The sequence below is a fragment of the Aptenodytes forsteri genome, unplaced genomic scaffold (assembly GCF_000699145.1).
Source record: "Aptenodytes forsteri isolate BGI_AS27 unplaced genomic scaffold, ASM69914v1 Scaffold1298, whole genome shotgun sequence".
Lineage (NCBI taxonomy): Eukaryota > Metazoa > Chordata > Aves > Sphenisciformes > Spheniscidae > Aptenodytes > Aptenodytes forsteri.
In genome coordinates this window covers 49,632-65,806 of record NW_008795184.1, presented here as the reverse complement: position 1 = coordinate 65,806, position 16,175 = coordinate 49,632, and the positions used below count along the sequence as shown (strand labels likewise).

Genomic DNA, 16,175 nt, shown 5'->3' with positions numbered 1-16,175 from the left:
TCACAGTTTAAAACAGAAGCTGTAACAAGGGTCAGAATCTGGCAGATATTCCCAATTACTAGACTTTCACCTTTCTTATACCATTGCCAACCATTTAGTTTCTTGAGTGTTTCAGGGGTCATAAATGAAGATGTATTTTTCCTGATGTGCTCTATTGAGCTAATATCTTTTGGGCTATACAGGATGTACAAAGGTGCTCATACAGCTTTGGGATAGCAAGCAAATGTTGTGGAAAGAGAACAGAAGATCAGTGGGCTTTTACAAGAAAGGGTGAGAAGCTCTAGTTTTGGGGGTTTCATTGGAATGGTGCCATTGGTGTTGTAATATGTTAGGCCATGTAAGCAGAATGTTAGACACTAGGAACACCAGAACTGGGGGCATGACAGTATCTGAAATGAGTGACAAAAGGGATCCAAATTAAAGCACTGTTTTGTAAAATCGAGTGGATTTGGAGACATGGAGGAAGCAACAAGACCTGTACATGTCTTCATGACTGCAGAGGAGAGAGGTCATAGTTGAAGAAGGCACTCAAGTTACAGATGGATGGGGTGACGGAGAATGGTAGTGGTTTTAGAAGTGACAGCCGAAAGGGGTCATGGGGAAGGTCTGCAAAAGAAGAAGGGCAAGTTACCGTTGTCACATTACATTTCAATTTTACTGCAAAACACAGGAATGTGAGATAGAAAGATACCTCCTGGGTTATCACATCTAGTCTACTGCTGCTTCCGGTTACACCATTTTATATAAACTTCTGTAAGATATCATGCTCCACCTTAAAGCTGGATAGGCTTATTGGTGCTGCATGTCCTCCTAAGAAGCTACTATTGATCAGTCTGATTGTTGAAAGCCTTACAATTTCCAGTCTAAATGTATTCAGGTTCAATATACATCCATTTGTTAAAACATTGCTCCTTCTCTGCTATTCAACCATTTTCTGTATTTCTAGCTCACTCATCTCTGTTGTTGGACAAACTAAGCTCTTTAATCTCCTTTCAGAAGGTAGGCTCCTCATTCTTTTCATCATTCTACAGTCATTCTTTGCTGTAGAATTCCAGTTTGAGTTCACTTTTCATGAAGCCTTGATGAGTTTCACACAGTATTCCCCAACAGAACAGGTGCTTTCACCAGGACACATCCAAATTCATGAGGAAATGCAGGTTGTATAACTGCTGGGAAAGAACTCAGATTTTCCCCAAATTACTTAATTTATGACATAATCTTTATAATACGGTATTTATTATGTTAAGGTTGTAAGTACTGTACTTAATTTCACAAATCTAATGAGTCACCAAGTTTGTTGAAAAGCTGCGAAAGAGGCAAATTGTATCTCTGCTACAACTTAATTTATCTTAACAGAATTAAAGTACTAACCGAGGAATGAATTCTTCACAACACCTCTCTGTATTTTTTCTGTATGTTAATGGACTGTTCCTATAGGTAGGTTCTGTACAGCAGGTCTCGCTAGTGTACTGAGATACATATACAGATGAAGCATGATCATAAAGTTTTTTTTCTTTCCTTCAACTGTATTCTTTTATCTTGGCTTTCTCAGATAGAAGTTACATCAGCATACTGAAAATATTTGGAAGATATGTACACATGAATTTCATCTAGAGCATATTTAGATAAATGAGAGGAAACTAAGAGTCCAATAGGAGAGACTGTTAAATTATCAAACTGCTTAGCCATCTGCACATTGCTGTTCTGGGGCAACACTGGTTCAGCATTCAGCAGAACTGTTGTCACTCATAGTCACAGGAGAATGGACATTATTTCCCTTTTCCTGGCTGAATGAAATAACCGCCCTTGGTTTGACTAAGGGTTGGGTGGGTCCTGTGCAGGGCTGCATCGCAGAGAGGCCGCTCTGTGTTATCAGTGACTGCTACAGGCTGCTCTGTGTTATCAGCCCTGCTACAGGCTCCCACAGCACAGAAAGTAGCAGGAGTTACGTGGCTTTGCCGGTTGCAGCGGCCTTCACACCTGCTGTGAGTAAGGGGAGTACCCCACACTGGAGAAGCTGGTTTTTACCCCTCCGGCCAGTGCTCCACCTTGCCTTCATTCCTGAAGGTCCATCACAGGGAGTCACTGTCCACCCAAACTTTCCTCAAACTGCAGTCAGATGACAGTGTGTCATTCATGTGAAGGAATTTACAACCGCTGCACCCTCAACAGGTTAATCAGAAAGAGGACACAGGGGGTCTCACCACAGTGGAGGAATGAGCACACCTTCCTCCAATACCTTCCTACTAAATATTTCTCAGTAGACCAAGATCTGACTTGGGAACTTTCTTCTTCTGGAATATTTCTGAGAGGACTTTTCTTGACATATCTTTGTAAGCAAGCTGGTAGTCTGAGCAACACCAGCATCCAGAGAGTTAAGATCAGTTGCCATGCAATTATACCCCACAGACTCTAAATCCAACCTCAGCAGTTGTCTGCAGTTTTCTAAGAATCTTGGCTGTTTTCAGTCAACATCAGTATGATTATTAGAAGGAATATTAATTGTCAAGTAGAATGTAAAACAGTAAAATACGTAACATTAGAAAATATAAAAAATAATCCAGAGAGAGCTGAATTCATAAGCTGAAATAATAAGTTTATAAGTATTATTATAAGTAAGAATTTCTTCTACACCCTCTATTTTAGTGTTCTGTAGTTGGCACTGTGTATTTCTTTGTAGTTACCCCAGCCAGTGATGTTACAGAAACTCTAGAGAGAGCAGAAGAAAAATGGATTTTATAAAATATTACAAAAGGACTCAGACTGCATCACAGACTGCAAAAATCTCGCCTGCCTGTGCTGCAATTTGACATGTTTATATTGAACATTTTGTATTGTGTTTCAAATCAAGTCAGTGAACTTCGTCAGCCTTTTTAGTCCCATGCATCATCTGCTGTAAAGATAATCCAGTTAAGACCCACCAGTATGATAGAAGTAATTGTATTTTAGTCTGTCACATGAACAGTATCTCATGTGAAATTACCTGAAATTATGAGGAACTTAATCACTTTGTTAATAGCACAATCCATGTTGTTGCAGTACAATTAAATAATATCAGGTTTGAACCATGAGACGTGCCCATGTCTTTTCTTCTTTCAATGCCATATCAAAGCAAAATTCTTGTAATTCCCCCAGTGTCTATCAGTATCAGCCAGAATCACTAACTCTGCTCCAGTGAAAGGGAGTTTATACAGGCTGGAATTATACAAAAACAGCACAGTACTTGAAGAAAAATGTAGTAGTCCTGTAGTTGTTCCCATGTAAATAATCTGCATTTTTCCTTAGACAATATTTCAGAAACAAAAGCAATATGCAAAAAGACATACTCTAGATGTAGGGCAGATGATTGTGATAAATGAGTGTTCACCAGATACCCAAATGTCACAGAGTTAGCTTTGCAGATATGCAGAACCTGCAACATAATGGTCTCCCAAGACACATTTTACCTAATTTCTGTGGTTCACTCACTGTACACATGTACACAGGCCACCTTATTACACACAGCCATCATCTTCTAGGCCCTGGAAAGCCTCCGGCTTGGCAGTTGTGATAGATTGAGTGCTACATGCAGTGCAGCCAGTTGCAGGTGCTATCCCCTTGCAGTACTTCCTGCTCCCCATTCCCTGGGTAGCACAACAAAAAATGGGTCATCCCATACAGAGGAAGCATGTATTCCCTCTAGCTTTTTATGCTGGAACTCCTGGGACTACCTGAAAGATGGGTGCCAACAGATTTCTCTTGGTATGCTCATTTTCAGCGATTTTCTTTTGCTCTGTTTCCCTTCTCTTGTTCTCACCCTCACCCCTCACTTCTCCTAGTCTGCATTTATGGCCTTTCTTTGAAGGATTTTCTGTCTGTTACCAAGCTTGTAAAAAGACTATGTGCTACCTGAGAGGGTAGTGCCAAGGAGTCAAGGCATGTGTTGTTTCATATGGGTTCAGACAGAAGTGTCCTGTGGCCTCTTCATGCATTGCAATCCCAGGGACCCAGACTGCACCTTTCGCTTTCTGTGCCAGTGGCTGCTGGGAGAGAAAATGTAGACACCATGCTATAGAGCATGTGCTGTACTATGCACAGTTGCAATGAGATATTTGCCTTAGAAAACTAAATTAAAGACATGGGACTGTACTGTTTTTTCCACCTTCATTCTTTCCTTCTGCCCAATATTGCAGAAATCTGGACCTTGAGCGGTACATGCCATGGAGCTGTAAGTAGAGGATTGTTCTTGTGGTAAAAATCATAACCTAACTTAGCCATGCGGGCAAGAAGGAATAGCAAGGAGAGGGGATGGAAAAGAAAGAAAAACAAATTAGCATGGACGAGAAGAAAGGTTGAGTGGTTGAAACTGGAAAAGAGGAAGAGGGCAAGCAGGAAAAGTAATGTTTTGCTCTTCAAAAAAAAGCAGAAGTAAATTATTCCATAAATGAAAAAGAGAGAAATGAAAAGAAAGGAAAAATCCTAATACATAGCAGAGGCTTTGCCTACTATAGGTTGTTTTGTGGTTGTTAGAAGTAATTGCACATGTAAGAATTAGTTTCAGAAATGGTGGAATATCAGTAGCATTCATGTAGAGAAATTAACATTTTATAAGACTTTCGTCTGTACTTGCTTAGGGCTGCTGTAATCAATGTGATGTTAAAAGCACTGGTGACCATGTGAAATGTGTTTATGCTCTGCCACACTTCTTTCTGTGCATTATAATTCCCCAGAAGAAAATTCCAGTTGAACTTGGTTATTGAGATGAGGATCAAAAAGTTCTATGTATGTCCATTTCCAGTACATAAGCAAATTTATTCTGCTAACTTTCTAACCTTCTCTTATTACTGTTACAAAATAAAACTTCTTCCTATATTCCCGTGCTAAATTCAAGCAGCAAATGCTAGATGCTAGCTCCAATTAAAAGGTAGCTGCATTTTACTGTATTTTGGCATACTACACAAGTTAATATGGATATAAGTGCTCTGTCTGGTAAAGGAGTAGCATGGACAAGGAATTGAGAGCAATAATGTAATTTCAAGAGATTGTTGGACTGAGGAAGTCTTATTGTCAGTTATTGCCACTAGATAAATAATATCCTCACCAAAGAAAAATAAAACAAATAAAAATATATAAGTGAAAAAGCTTAAGGAAACCCCGCTAAAATTTTGACAGTATGTGGGAAGTTTTTGTATAAAATCCAAAGAAATGAAAAAGAGAACTGTGAAGAATGAAAATGAGGGTGAATTTTTCTACCTGCTAGTAATCCTGCTAAATGTACAATGATCAAACTTCCCAGCTGGCCAAACATGAAAGTCACCACCTGGAATGAAAGGTACATGGTTAGAACATGTCCTCATCACACCTGGTCAAAGTAAAGTGGCATTACACAACTTTTAATACACATACAGTCTAGTCTTGCTGCAATTTAAACATATGCCTACCCTAAGTCGTGTGAGTATCTGAAGACATGGACATTACCTGTATGCTTAGATTCAGCTATTTACGCTGGTGTTTTCAGGATCAAAGCCTTAGCAACTTACTTCAATACATTTAGCAGTTTTACAGAGTTCTGTCTTGCTTGGGCTTATCTTGAAGTGCAGACTAATTATTTTCAACACATCTAGTTCAGTCATTAGATTAGAAATAGAGATCATTGTGTCTTATCATTCACTGATCAAGGGCATTTACATAATATTGCAAGTATCTTCAAGGTATTAAGATTCAAGATTGTTGCAAGGAATTTACACTGTCCATGTTCACTGGAACAGATGACACCTAAATCAGAAATCTTAATAGTTGCTTAGAGCAGCCTATTTACCTGAAAGGTTAACTCATTCATTTTCCATCTCTTTATTAACAGGAAAGACTTGGTAGGAGTTTATAATCTGCCTCTATTTTCTTTCAGCTTGTTTTTGCAGGTGCAGATAGAGCACAAAAAAGATGGTTCATTATCTTTTTGTGCTCTCAGAGGCAAATTCTGTGAAGTTAACTAGTAGTTTACATTTCTACATCAACTAACGTCCAGATAGTGTGTGAACTAGCACAAACCACAGCCATGGCAAATCTTTAGGGATGATTTTTGCAAAAATCCTTACTTTCTAGAAAAGAATGTTAATGAGTTTCTTCTTTAGTAGAGAATTGGATATGGGATCCCTGTCTATTTCCTTCAGTATCAACAGTACGGACCAGTTGCCTGTGGATTTGCCTAAATCTGGTTTCGAACCTGCTGGTACTGTCTGCCTCAACAATTTCAATCACTTAAAATAAGGAACATATCCTATAAGCCTGTTTAGTCAAACTTTACACCAGCTTCTTGAGCAACATCCAACGTAATGCCTTGTATACCATCAAAAATAAAACTGGGGGAAGAGGTGCATTTGGCTTGGGCACTAGCAGCTTTCCTGTGACCCTGTAAGTTTACATGAGCCACTGAGGCTGGTACAGATAGACTGGTAGCACCTTCTTGTGCTGTTGTAACAGTTCTACTGCAAAATACTCACCACTGATGTCACTAAAATACCAAGGGGTGCAAATAATTCCATAAACTTCGGTGAGGCTATTCATATGAATAAGGCCTTTCAGCACTCAGTGGATAATGAAGGGTTCAGAGTTGTCATGTCTCACTGAATCCAGTTAGAAATTGGGTCTCTTGATACTCAGTTTAGCCAGGACTGAAGCATTACAAAGCTTGTATGTGAAACAACAGTCATAATGCTTTCTAAACCCAGATGAACACATTTCCTATACCAGTGATTTTCATTTGGAAATCATTTTGAAATGGAAAATAAAGGTTTGCCTGTCAAACTGAAGAAATTTGTCTTTTGGCCTATGATCTATTTTCTTTTGGTAGAACTCTTATCTGTGATTTGTCTCGGAAGCTAGAACTATCTGATAATTCATTTAATCCAAAGATAAGAGGAAGAACAAAGGTGTCATGTGCCAGGGCTCAATCGCTGATTATACTTATAGTCTGGTATTTTGTAGATCAGTCATGTAGTGGAATGAGTGTGAAATATGCTGAGTGTATTTTTGTTGACCAATTTCCTGGAAAATATTAGATTAATTTAGTGATTGTAGTCACGCTCTTTTCTAATTATGTAGAGCAGTAATTACTAAAAGAATTGCTGCTGGGTAGATGTATTTTCACCAATACAAATTATCTAAAATATTTATATCACTTTCTTTCTTTAATGTTTGGTAGTGTTTATATATTGTATTGATTTTTTCAATGCCAGTCATGGGTCTTCTAGAGCTAGTGAAAGCAGGTAAAAAGTCACTGCTGGACTGGACTGATAATCAGAGGGCATAATCAACATTTTTCCAAAGACATACCTAAAGACATCCTACAAGTTCAGAATTATATGTGTTATTACTGTGCCTATCATCAATATATAGAACAGAAAAGGAGACATCTCTTCTCCAATTTGCTTTAGAAGTTCCACCATGGCTCTAAAAATGTCTATTGCTTGCTCTTTTTGTTTTACTGGTCTTCTCCTATTTTTCCTCCTTTTTCACCATCTCTCTACTATAAATTACTGCTAATTTGTGTCACATTTTTTATGTGCCTTTTAGGTATTGGAGTCGGCATGCTGGTACGGGAATATGGCAAACTGTCTAACCTGGATAAGTTCTACTTTTCCTTTCCCGGGGAAGTGCTGATGAGAATGCTCAAACTCATCATTCTGCCATTAATCATATCAAGTATGATCACAGGTATGACTGGAAATGTACTGTTAGCTGATGAGATTATTGTTGTGGTTTAGCTTGCTTTCTAAAAGAAATAACATTTAAAACCAATTTGATGGAACTCTATAATGAAAAGTATAGAATGCATACGTTTAGATTAAGCTTTTCTGTATATAATGAGAATGGATTTGGAAGGATTAGCACCATTATCTGTTAATTAAGTTATAAAGAGCTGTGAGATAATAACTTACATGTTTATAGATTCTTGTATCTCTTTCTCCCTGTTTTCAGGAGTGGGTTAAACAGTTGCAAATTGCAAGCCCAAAGCTGCAACTGCTTATTCTCAGGTACAGAGTTAACTATTGCAAGTAGTCTCATGCTGCCATTTCACAAGAAAGGGAGAGCTGATCTCATAGCTTACTGTCATAAAAAGAGGAGATTCCTCACCTGCACTTCCCTGGTCTCCACAAACTCCCATGAAGTACCTTGCATGAGCTCTGGTGTTTTCTGAATCCTTCCGTGAGTCCATTCAATTCACTGACCTGACAGAAAACTATAAATTAGGGAAAAAAAAAAATCTGTTTGGTATGCTTGGTTCAAAGGAGTTTTGGGGAAGTGCAAGAGAGTGGGGAGGGAGACTGTGTGGCCAGGAAGGGGTTATGGAAGGAAGAGCAAAGCTTCCCTCTTTTGGAAGAAGCAAGCAAGCTGTTGGCTCGAACCCCGCCATGGCATGCTAGAATTTGCTAACAGCTCACCCAGTAGGAAAGATTTTGGAAAGATTTGCTGGAGTAAGCCCAAAGCGAAGAGACAAAACTGGATGTCAAATAGCCTTTCTGGGGGAAAAAAAAAAAAGGGTAAAGAAAGCCAAACAAACTTGTCTTTTTCTTTAAGTCTTTACTGAGGGAACAAGGGTTGTAATTCTCTTTTAGCTTCCTACAATGAATCAGGACACATTTGTCACTATACTGTCCCCTTTCATCTCCACAAAGCCTGTGTTTTGGGAATGTATTCGTGTCCAGGTGTTTGTTGTTTGGTTGGATGGTCATTGAAATACATCAGACATTTGACTGCAGAAAAGGAGAGCATGTTGTGATCAGAAAGTGAAAGGGGAATTTCGATCATGCTATGAAAGTGCTTTCAAGAACAGGATATTGAATACAAACTCCCAAGCTCTTCAAAATTCATGGCCAAAAATATCACTAATTTCAGCAGCGCATCCCAATGGGGCCTATGACAGGAAGAGCCTAAGGGAAGCTGCCAAGGCCTTTGGGGCATATCTGTAATGCAGGGTGACAGGAACCCAGTGTTAGAATTGAAATGGAGAATGTCAAGAGCTGCAAGACGGAGACATCCAGAAAGGAAGGCTGCGAGAGGCAGAGTGAGAAATGGCAGCAGAAAATAGTCAAGGGCTGTGTTCAAAGGAATGAAGGGAGATGAAATGCTTGTTAGTATGTAAAGGAGAGACGAACAGAAAGAGAAATAAAAAGGGCTTGGTGTTTTAATTAATAGACAGGGCAGCAGCATTTTTATATAGAGGAGGAAATGAGACAGAAAGTAAAGGAAAACTGAACTCTACTTTTATCATATTGAACTTGAGTCTGTGACAGGAGATCCAGGAAAAGCTGCCAAGGTAAGACTAATATATTTCTTTTTTCAAGCAAGCTTTTATTTGTGAGTGAAGTTGGGCCTATGTCTTCAGAAATAAATGATACAATTAGGATAACCATGAAATGAATTATTTATTAAATGTATCCCTGTCCAGCACTTGCGAGGGGAAACAAGAATCATGCTGTTAAAAATATTGTGCTGCTATTTAATGTTTAACATTCCAGTATGAGTAAACTGCGTTTGTAACTACTAACACGAGCTTGGATTTTAAAGATTGCAGATTGCAGGAGTTAAATTCATATACAGAGATGAGAATGAGATGCTCTGATTGTGACCTTGGCATATCTAAGAAAAGAAGGGCTTATTTTTTCTACACTTCTGTGTTAGGTTTTTAGGCAAGAAAAAGGAAACAAGATTGATAACAGAAGCTACTTCAATAGAATATGTAGAGCTTTGCTGCTCTTGAAGACAAAAGCACTAGCTGCCTGTGTGCAAGTAATGCTGAAATGTGTGGCAAGCAAATGGACCAGGCATCTCTGTGCATGATGGTTTTCACTGTTGACCTGCATCCTTCTTCAGGATGTTGATGAGATATTTTGCCTCTTGTAAAAGAAATATGGTAACCTTCCAAGCATCAGAAATGCACATTTAAATTGAATAAGTAGGCCTGTGTATAATCATAAAGCACACTAGTCATTTTTCCTCTTTCACAGAGAATGCTGGAGGCTGGAAGGGACCTCTTGAGACCATCTAGTCCAACCCGCCCTGCTCAGGCAGGGTCAGCTAGAGCAGGTTGCCCTGAACCACGTCTAGTCAGGTTTTTAATATCTTCGAGCATGGACACTCCACAACCTCTCAGGGCAACATGTTTGACCAGCCCCACAGTAAAACAATGTTTTCTTGTTCAGATGAAATTTTATGTTTTTTAATTTTTGCCCGTTGTCTCTTGTCTTATGTCTGGGCACCACTGAGAAGAGCCTGACTCTGTCTTCATTCCCATCCATCAGGTATTTGTACACATGAATAAGATCCCCCTGAGCCTTCTCTTCTCCAGGCTGAACAGTCCCAGCTCTCTCAGCCTCTCGTTATGTGAGAGATGCTCCAATCCCTTCATCTTTGTGGCCCTTCGCTGGACTTGGTCCAGTAAGTCCATCTCTTTCTTGTACTGGGGAACCCAGAACTGGACACAGTACTCCAGGTGTGGCCTCACTGGTGTTGTGTTTAGGGGAAAGATCACCTCCCTCCACATGCTGGCAGTGCTCTTAATAATGCTGCCCAGGAGGCTGTTGGCCACCTTTGCTATGAGATGTTGCTGTCTTACAGTCAGCTTGTTGTCCACCAGGACCCTCAAGTCCTTCTCTGCAGAGCTGTTCTCCAGCCAGTCAGCCTCCAGCATGTACTGGTGCCTTGCATTATTCCTCCCCCTATGTAGAGCTTTGCATTTATCTTTATTGATCTTCACAAGATTTCTCTCAGACGAGTTCTCCGGCCCATCCAGGTACCTCTGAATAGCAGTATAACCATCTCATATATTAGCCACTCCTCCCAGTTTTGTGTCATCTGTGAACTTGCTGACGGAGCACTCTGCCGCATCATCTGGGTCATTGATGAAGATGTTAAACAGTATTGGCCCCAGTATTGACCTCTGGGGTACACCAGCAGTGACTTGCCTCCAACCGGACTTGTGCTGGTGATCACAGCCTTCTGGGTCTGGCCATTAAACCACTTTTCAATTCATCTCACAGTGCAATTATCTAACCTGTTCTTTGTCAGTTTTTCTGTGGGGATGTTATGGGAGACAGTGTCAGAAGCCTTACTAAAGTCAAGGTAGACAACATGACCTCTTTGCAATTCTGAATTTTAGCGCCAAAGCAAAATTCACACTTCCAAAAAATACTGTAAAGAATAGAACAAGGAAGGGAATGAAAAAATTAAGGAGGATCCAGTATGTGTCTTCAGCTACGTCTGTAAACAAGACAGGCACCTCACTGTTAGTGGCAAGGGCACATCTCTGCGTTTGGCTGTGAACCTTCCCTGGAATGGGACACAAAAGTATTTTCCTCAAAAGTAACCTCATCGTTATTGGCTAAACGCAGGACATACAAGGATAGCACCACAACCTGCATGCTGGCTGTCCTTGGTGGGACCAGTGGAACCACCATACTTGGTGGCACACCTCCTCAGGATTTGCATATTATGCAGACCCCTATAGGGCTTATATCCGATGATCACAGCTGTCAGACCTGTGTACATGTTCACAGGCTCAGTGGCAGACATTTAGGGCCCCAATACATATGAAGTTACTGCAGTAAAACTTGTGACAACACATCAGCTGGGCCTGAATGACTGTCTTTTTAGTTCACAAGCTAAGGGGATGCTACTTAGCTCACCATGAGAGAAATTTAAACATTGTCATGTTATTGTGCCTTTGCTGCTGCTAAGACTGTGCACAGGGACAATTGTAATGGCTCATTTGGTGCATAATTGTAACCAGACCATGGTGCTGGGTCCAAAGGTGTCTAGGAAGTTTTGATGCCTACAGGAGGCTATTTTGTGAATGTATGTCATGTCAAAATACTGGATTTTGGTGACTAGTAATACTTTTGCACAAGAATCACCAAGACGTTATTCAAGATAGGATATATAGTTTTCTTTTTTAGGATTAGAATGTCTTAAAAGGTAATGTCATATCCTGAAAAACATCAACTTATACATATGCTTTTGAGACAGTGAGCTATGTACAAATGCATGTCCCGTGACCAGATCCCTGTCCATTTGGACATAATGATGTAAATCAAGCCCACAGCAAAGACAGCGATAGTAGGAATCACTCCTTGAGATTCCAGGAGTTTCTGCAAAATTTAAACTATTAGTAATTTTAACTTGTTGGGGGAAATCCTGTCTTAGTGGAAAAGCTCTCACTGACTTCTTCAGTTAGAGCAGGAACACACTTAGTCTATTTTCAAATTGAAAAGGCAAAATTCTCCCTCTTTGGTTAAATGGAGGGCTTTGTAGAATGTGGTTTTCCTCTGCAAACCCAATTCCCCAGAGTATAAAAGAGGGAAGGATTGTTTACATACATATTTTACATAGCGTATGAGTTGCAATTTGTGGAATTTTTCCACTGACCTGCCTGGAGGCTGAACTGTAACCTAGTAAAAAAAACTAACATAAGCACTGAGCATTTATTTGTTTGGAAAAGTTTGAAAAGGATGGTTAATAGGTCCGTGCTTTGGGGTCAGAAGAGTCTGAGTAGTGCCATGCTCTTCTGAATTATTCTTAGTCTACCTCAGAGCCGAATTTTAAGTTTAATTTACTCCGACCCATAAGCCCACCACTGATAATTCAGTTCAAAATATCTAGCTCTTTTGGATCTCCAAGAGATTTCTATCCCTCAAATTAGCTAATAGTATGCTAATAGTACACTAATGCATCATTCATGTGCAGGAATTATTTTGTATTTTCTGTTTCCTGCTGTAGTGGCATGGGAAAAGTGAAAATGAAAATCAAAAACCTAGAGTGTTACTCAAGACAATTGCTATGACATCCAGAACTACACCTGTACTGAGTGTAATACTCCACACCCCAAATCCAATTCCTTGAAATAATGCTCTCAAAGAAGAAATGATTAGGCAAATACCAAAAATACATTATTTTTAGGTGCCCCATAGAGAGAAAGAATTGAGAGGAATCTCTTGTGTGTTTCCTGGGAGTTTTGAGGCTTAAATCTAATCATTCTGGGAGTACTTAAGATCCTATAAAATGTCTTTGAAAGTCTTGGAAATTCACCACTCTAATTTCATTCAGAGAATGAAAATTGCCTAGAATTGTGCAGTGCATTTCATCACGTCTGCATACTGAGCAGACTAGTTCCCTTTAATCACTTTTAGCCTTCTTTCTCATGGACTGAGATTCACAGGGTATGTAATGGCAGTAAATGTTTGCAAATCTGTTTTCTGTCTGGATCGCAACTGAACTTAGGCTGGAGACAACTGTGCAGTTTCCTGGACAGTTGTTCCCCTGCACTTGGGTGCAAGCTGGGGAAACTTACATGCCCAACCTGGAGCTAAGTCATCAACACAAAGTGTCTGGCCTTCTTTCCTGCACCTAAGTCCCATGTTAGTAGCTAGTGTCAGGCGATCTGGATCTTACCCAATACCCCCAGCCCTCCAGATACTACCGAAGTGCCATGGCTCTGCTTCCCATCTCTCTTCAATCAGTCCTTCTAAGCTGGGGTTATTTCAGACTGCCCATCTCATTGATTTTCAAACTACATGCCATGGACCGTGATGTGGAGGTCTTTCTTCAGGGCTAGAATGTTTTCTGTCAAAAACTTCCCCTAAAAACTGGCATCGCATGTCTGATGAATGACCTTTCTTTGATCATGTTTCCAGGGTTACCCATAAATGTCAGAAATCTTAGCTGTGTAGCGGTCATGTCTGTTCTGTTTTCTGCATCATGCTTTGGGTTAAAAGATGTGACATATAACACAGCAGGTTCATGTCTCTGATCTCAATATTGATGACATAATTTTACCAGCTATTCAACATCTATTTTAAGTTCTACAATAACTTCTCCCTCATTTGTTATCTTTTCTCCCTGATGAAACATTACTAAAGCTTTTCTTTATGTTTCTGACCTTCCCTGCAATTTGAGTCTTCACAGGCAGCTCCAAAGAGGCTAGAACAGATGCACAGGAGTTTCCTGGCTCGTGAATTTGTGCAGGGTCAGCTATGGGGAACACCAAAATTCTTTAAAGCAATTGATGAGGTATTTGTAGGTTACACACAGCGTACCTCAGGAACAGTGAAAAAAAGACAGTATCAATTGCCTTTCTGAGGGCAGCTGTATGTGAGCTATAAATACAACTGCCTTGCTGTGTGTCTGATGATGTTCCAACCACTAGGTTTCCATGACTATAGAAATAAAGTCTTCCTTTACTCCAGGGCCTGCTTTGATTACTGCTGCAGTACTGTCTGAAGCATCCTGCCAGTCCCACCTTTCCCAGTACCAACTGCACACTCTTTTACTTCTACTTCTTGCTTGTAGTACAAAGATAACGATTCCACAACAAATCTGGCTTATTCTAGCTGACAATGACCTGTTAACAAATGCGTGAGAGATAAAAACGTCCCAGTGAAGTACCTGGGCTATGTGCCTTTTCCCATTTGCAGAGACCGTTGCTTTCCCTGTGGAACGAGGATGTTGAATCATGGCTGATGGATGGGTATCTTGAATAGGTTATTTGTTCTTTTCCACTGTTCAAAATTAAAGTGTCGGTTTCCTACCTTGGATCTATGTTTGGGAAGTTACTAGTTTGCTTTATCACAATGCCACCGAGTTTGGTGAATGGAGACAAAATGTACAAAATGGGAGACAAAAGAGCTGGAATGCAATGAGAAAAAATCAAAGTAGAGTATTAATCAGCTTGTTCTTATTTCTCATGTTTACCTTTGAAAGTCAGAACAGTTCAGACTTAAACAACCTTTTTTTTTGTCCACTATATTAGTAATTTAAGTTAAAACACGCTGAGGCTGTGCCTGTGCTCAAGGATAGACCTGCCAGTTCCATTAGATATAAAATCTCCACAGATTTAAAGTACTGTAAAGGAGCACAGGCAAGGCAATAGTGGGAGAACAAATCTCTTTTCTTTCCTGTAACGCAGGGCTTCCAAATCAATTTTCCTTTGGTATCACCATTCCTGGGGTGGCAGCTGCCTCAGCAGTTTCCATTTCTGCAAGTTCAAGAAGCACAGCTATTGAGAGACGCTCTGTGACTGAGGCATCCTTAACAGGCCCTGTGCATCACCAGCAGGCACACTAGTTTCCACTCCTTGGGGAATCCCTGATCTAGCTTAACATACTCAGAGACTGTCTCTTGAGATATCTGCATGTTCTTCGCTTGCTTTTCTATGTTTCTGAAGCCAAAAGAACGTCCAAGAAAGCAGGTCCATTGTGTAATATTAGTAAACTAGTTATCTGGGCTCAGGCAGGAAACTCACCTTGTCCCTTTGTATCATGTACATTGTGCAAAGGACAGAAAATGTTACACTACTGTTAATGAGTTTTGCCTTCAGTTTGTACTGAGGAATGCTGGAGGTCCTGTCCCCGCCGTCCATGTGCAGTCATTGAGGCAGGGAGGACTGCAGAGTCATGGGCTATTAATGGACTTCTGTCACAGTCATCTACTCCTTTCCCATCAATATCAGTTGACCTTTGCAACTGAGACAGCCCCTACATTATTTAAGGTTTTAAATTATAGTAATAAAACTTTGAAGTGCACTTCTGGTTCATGGAGCATGATTACCACTAGCTCTCAAGGGCAAAGAGCCCCAAAACAACACAACAGCCATTCTGCGGCATTGGCAGTCACCTCCTCCTGTCCCAGCCGTATTACTGTGGGGCTGCTTGTGGCAACCACTGTGGATGGGTCTGAAGTGAGTTAGTGTCTTCTGCTCTTCTGTTCTGGAGCTCAGGACGTAAACAACAATTGCACTATGTAAAACAGATTGCATTCACTTTTTTAGCCCATTTCCCTGTGTGTGGACATCATGATCGATTAAAAAATGTAGTGTCATGTTAAAGTTTTCCTTTTAAGAGTCTGGAAGCTAAAACTTGTCTACCTATATGTTTTACCACCAGCCATTTTGAGGTAACTGAACTACTTTCAGCACTCCAGGTTTTCTGTATTAACTCCATACATATTTCACCTGCAACAGTGCAGAGGCTATATTTTTGCTATATCCATGAACCAAATCTGATTTCTCTTATAAATCTTGCTAGCCTGTCCATCTTGGCAGATTGATGTGTCATCTCTTCCCTCCTTATAACGTCTTATTATATTCCACCCAAGGAACATCATATCTCCTGAAAAGGCATTAAATTGAGATTATATAACCTCTA

At 40.1% G+C, this 16,175-nt stretch overlaps 1 protein-coding gene across 1 annotated transcript in view; it reads left to right on the top strand.

The window, feature by feature from the left end:
* Window positions 1-1,486: 1,486 nt before the first annotated feature.
* SLC1A1 (solute carrier family 1 member 1) overlaps window positions 1,487-16,175 on the top strand; it is a 44,465-nt gene continuing 29,776 nt past the window's right edge. The window contains exons 1-2 of the mRNA XM_009278549.1: window positions 1,487-1,556; window positions 7,546-7,692. Of these exons, the coding sequence (XP_009276824.1) occupies window positions 1,487-1,556; window positions 7,546-7,692 (217 nt within the window). The remainder of the gene's footprint in view (window positions 1,557-7,545; window positions 7,693-16,175) is intronic.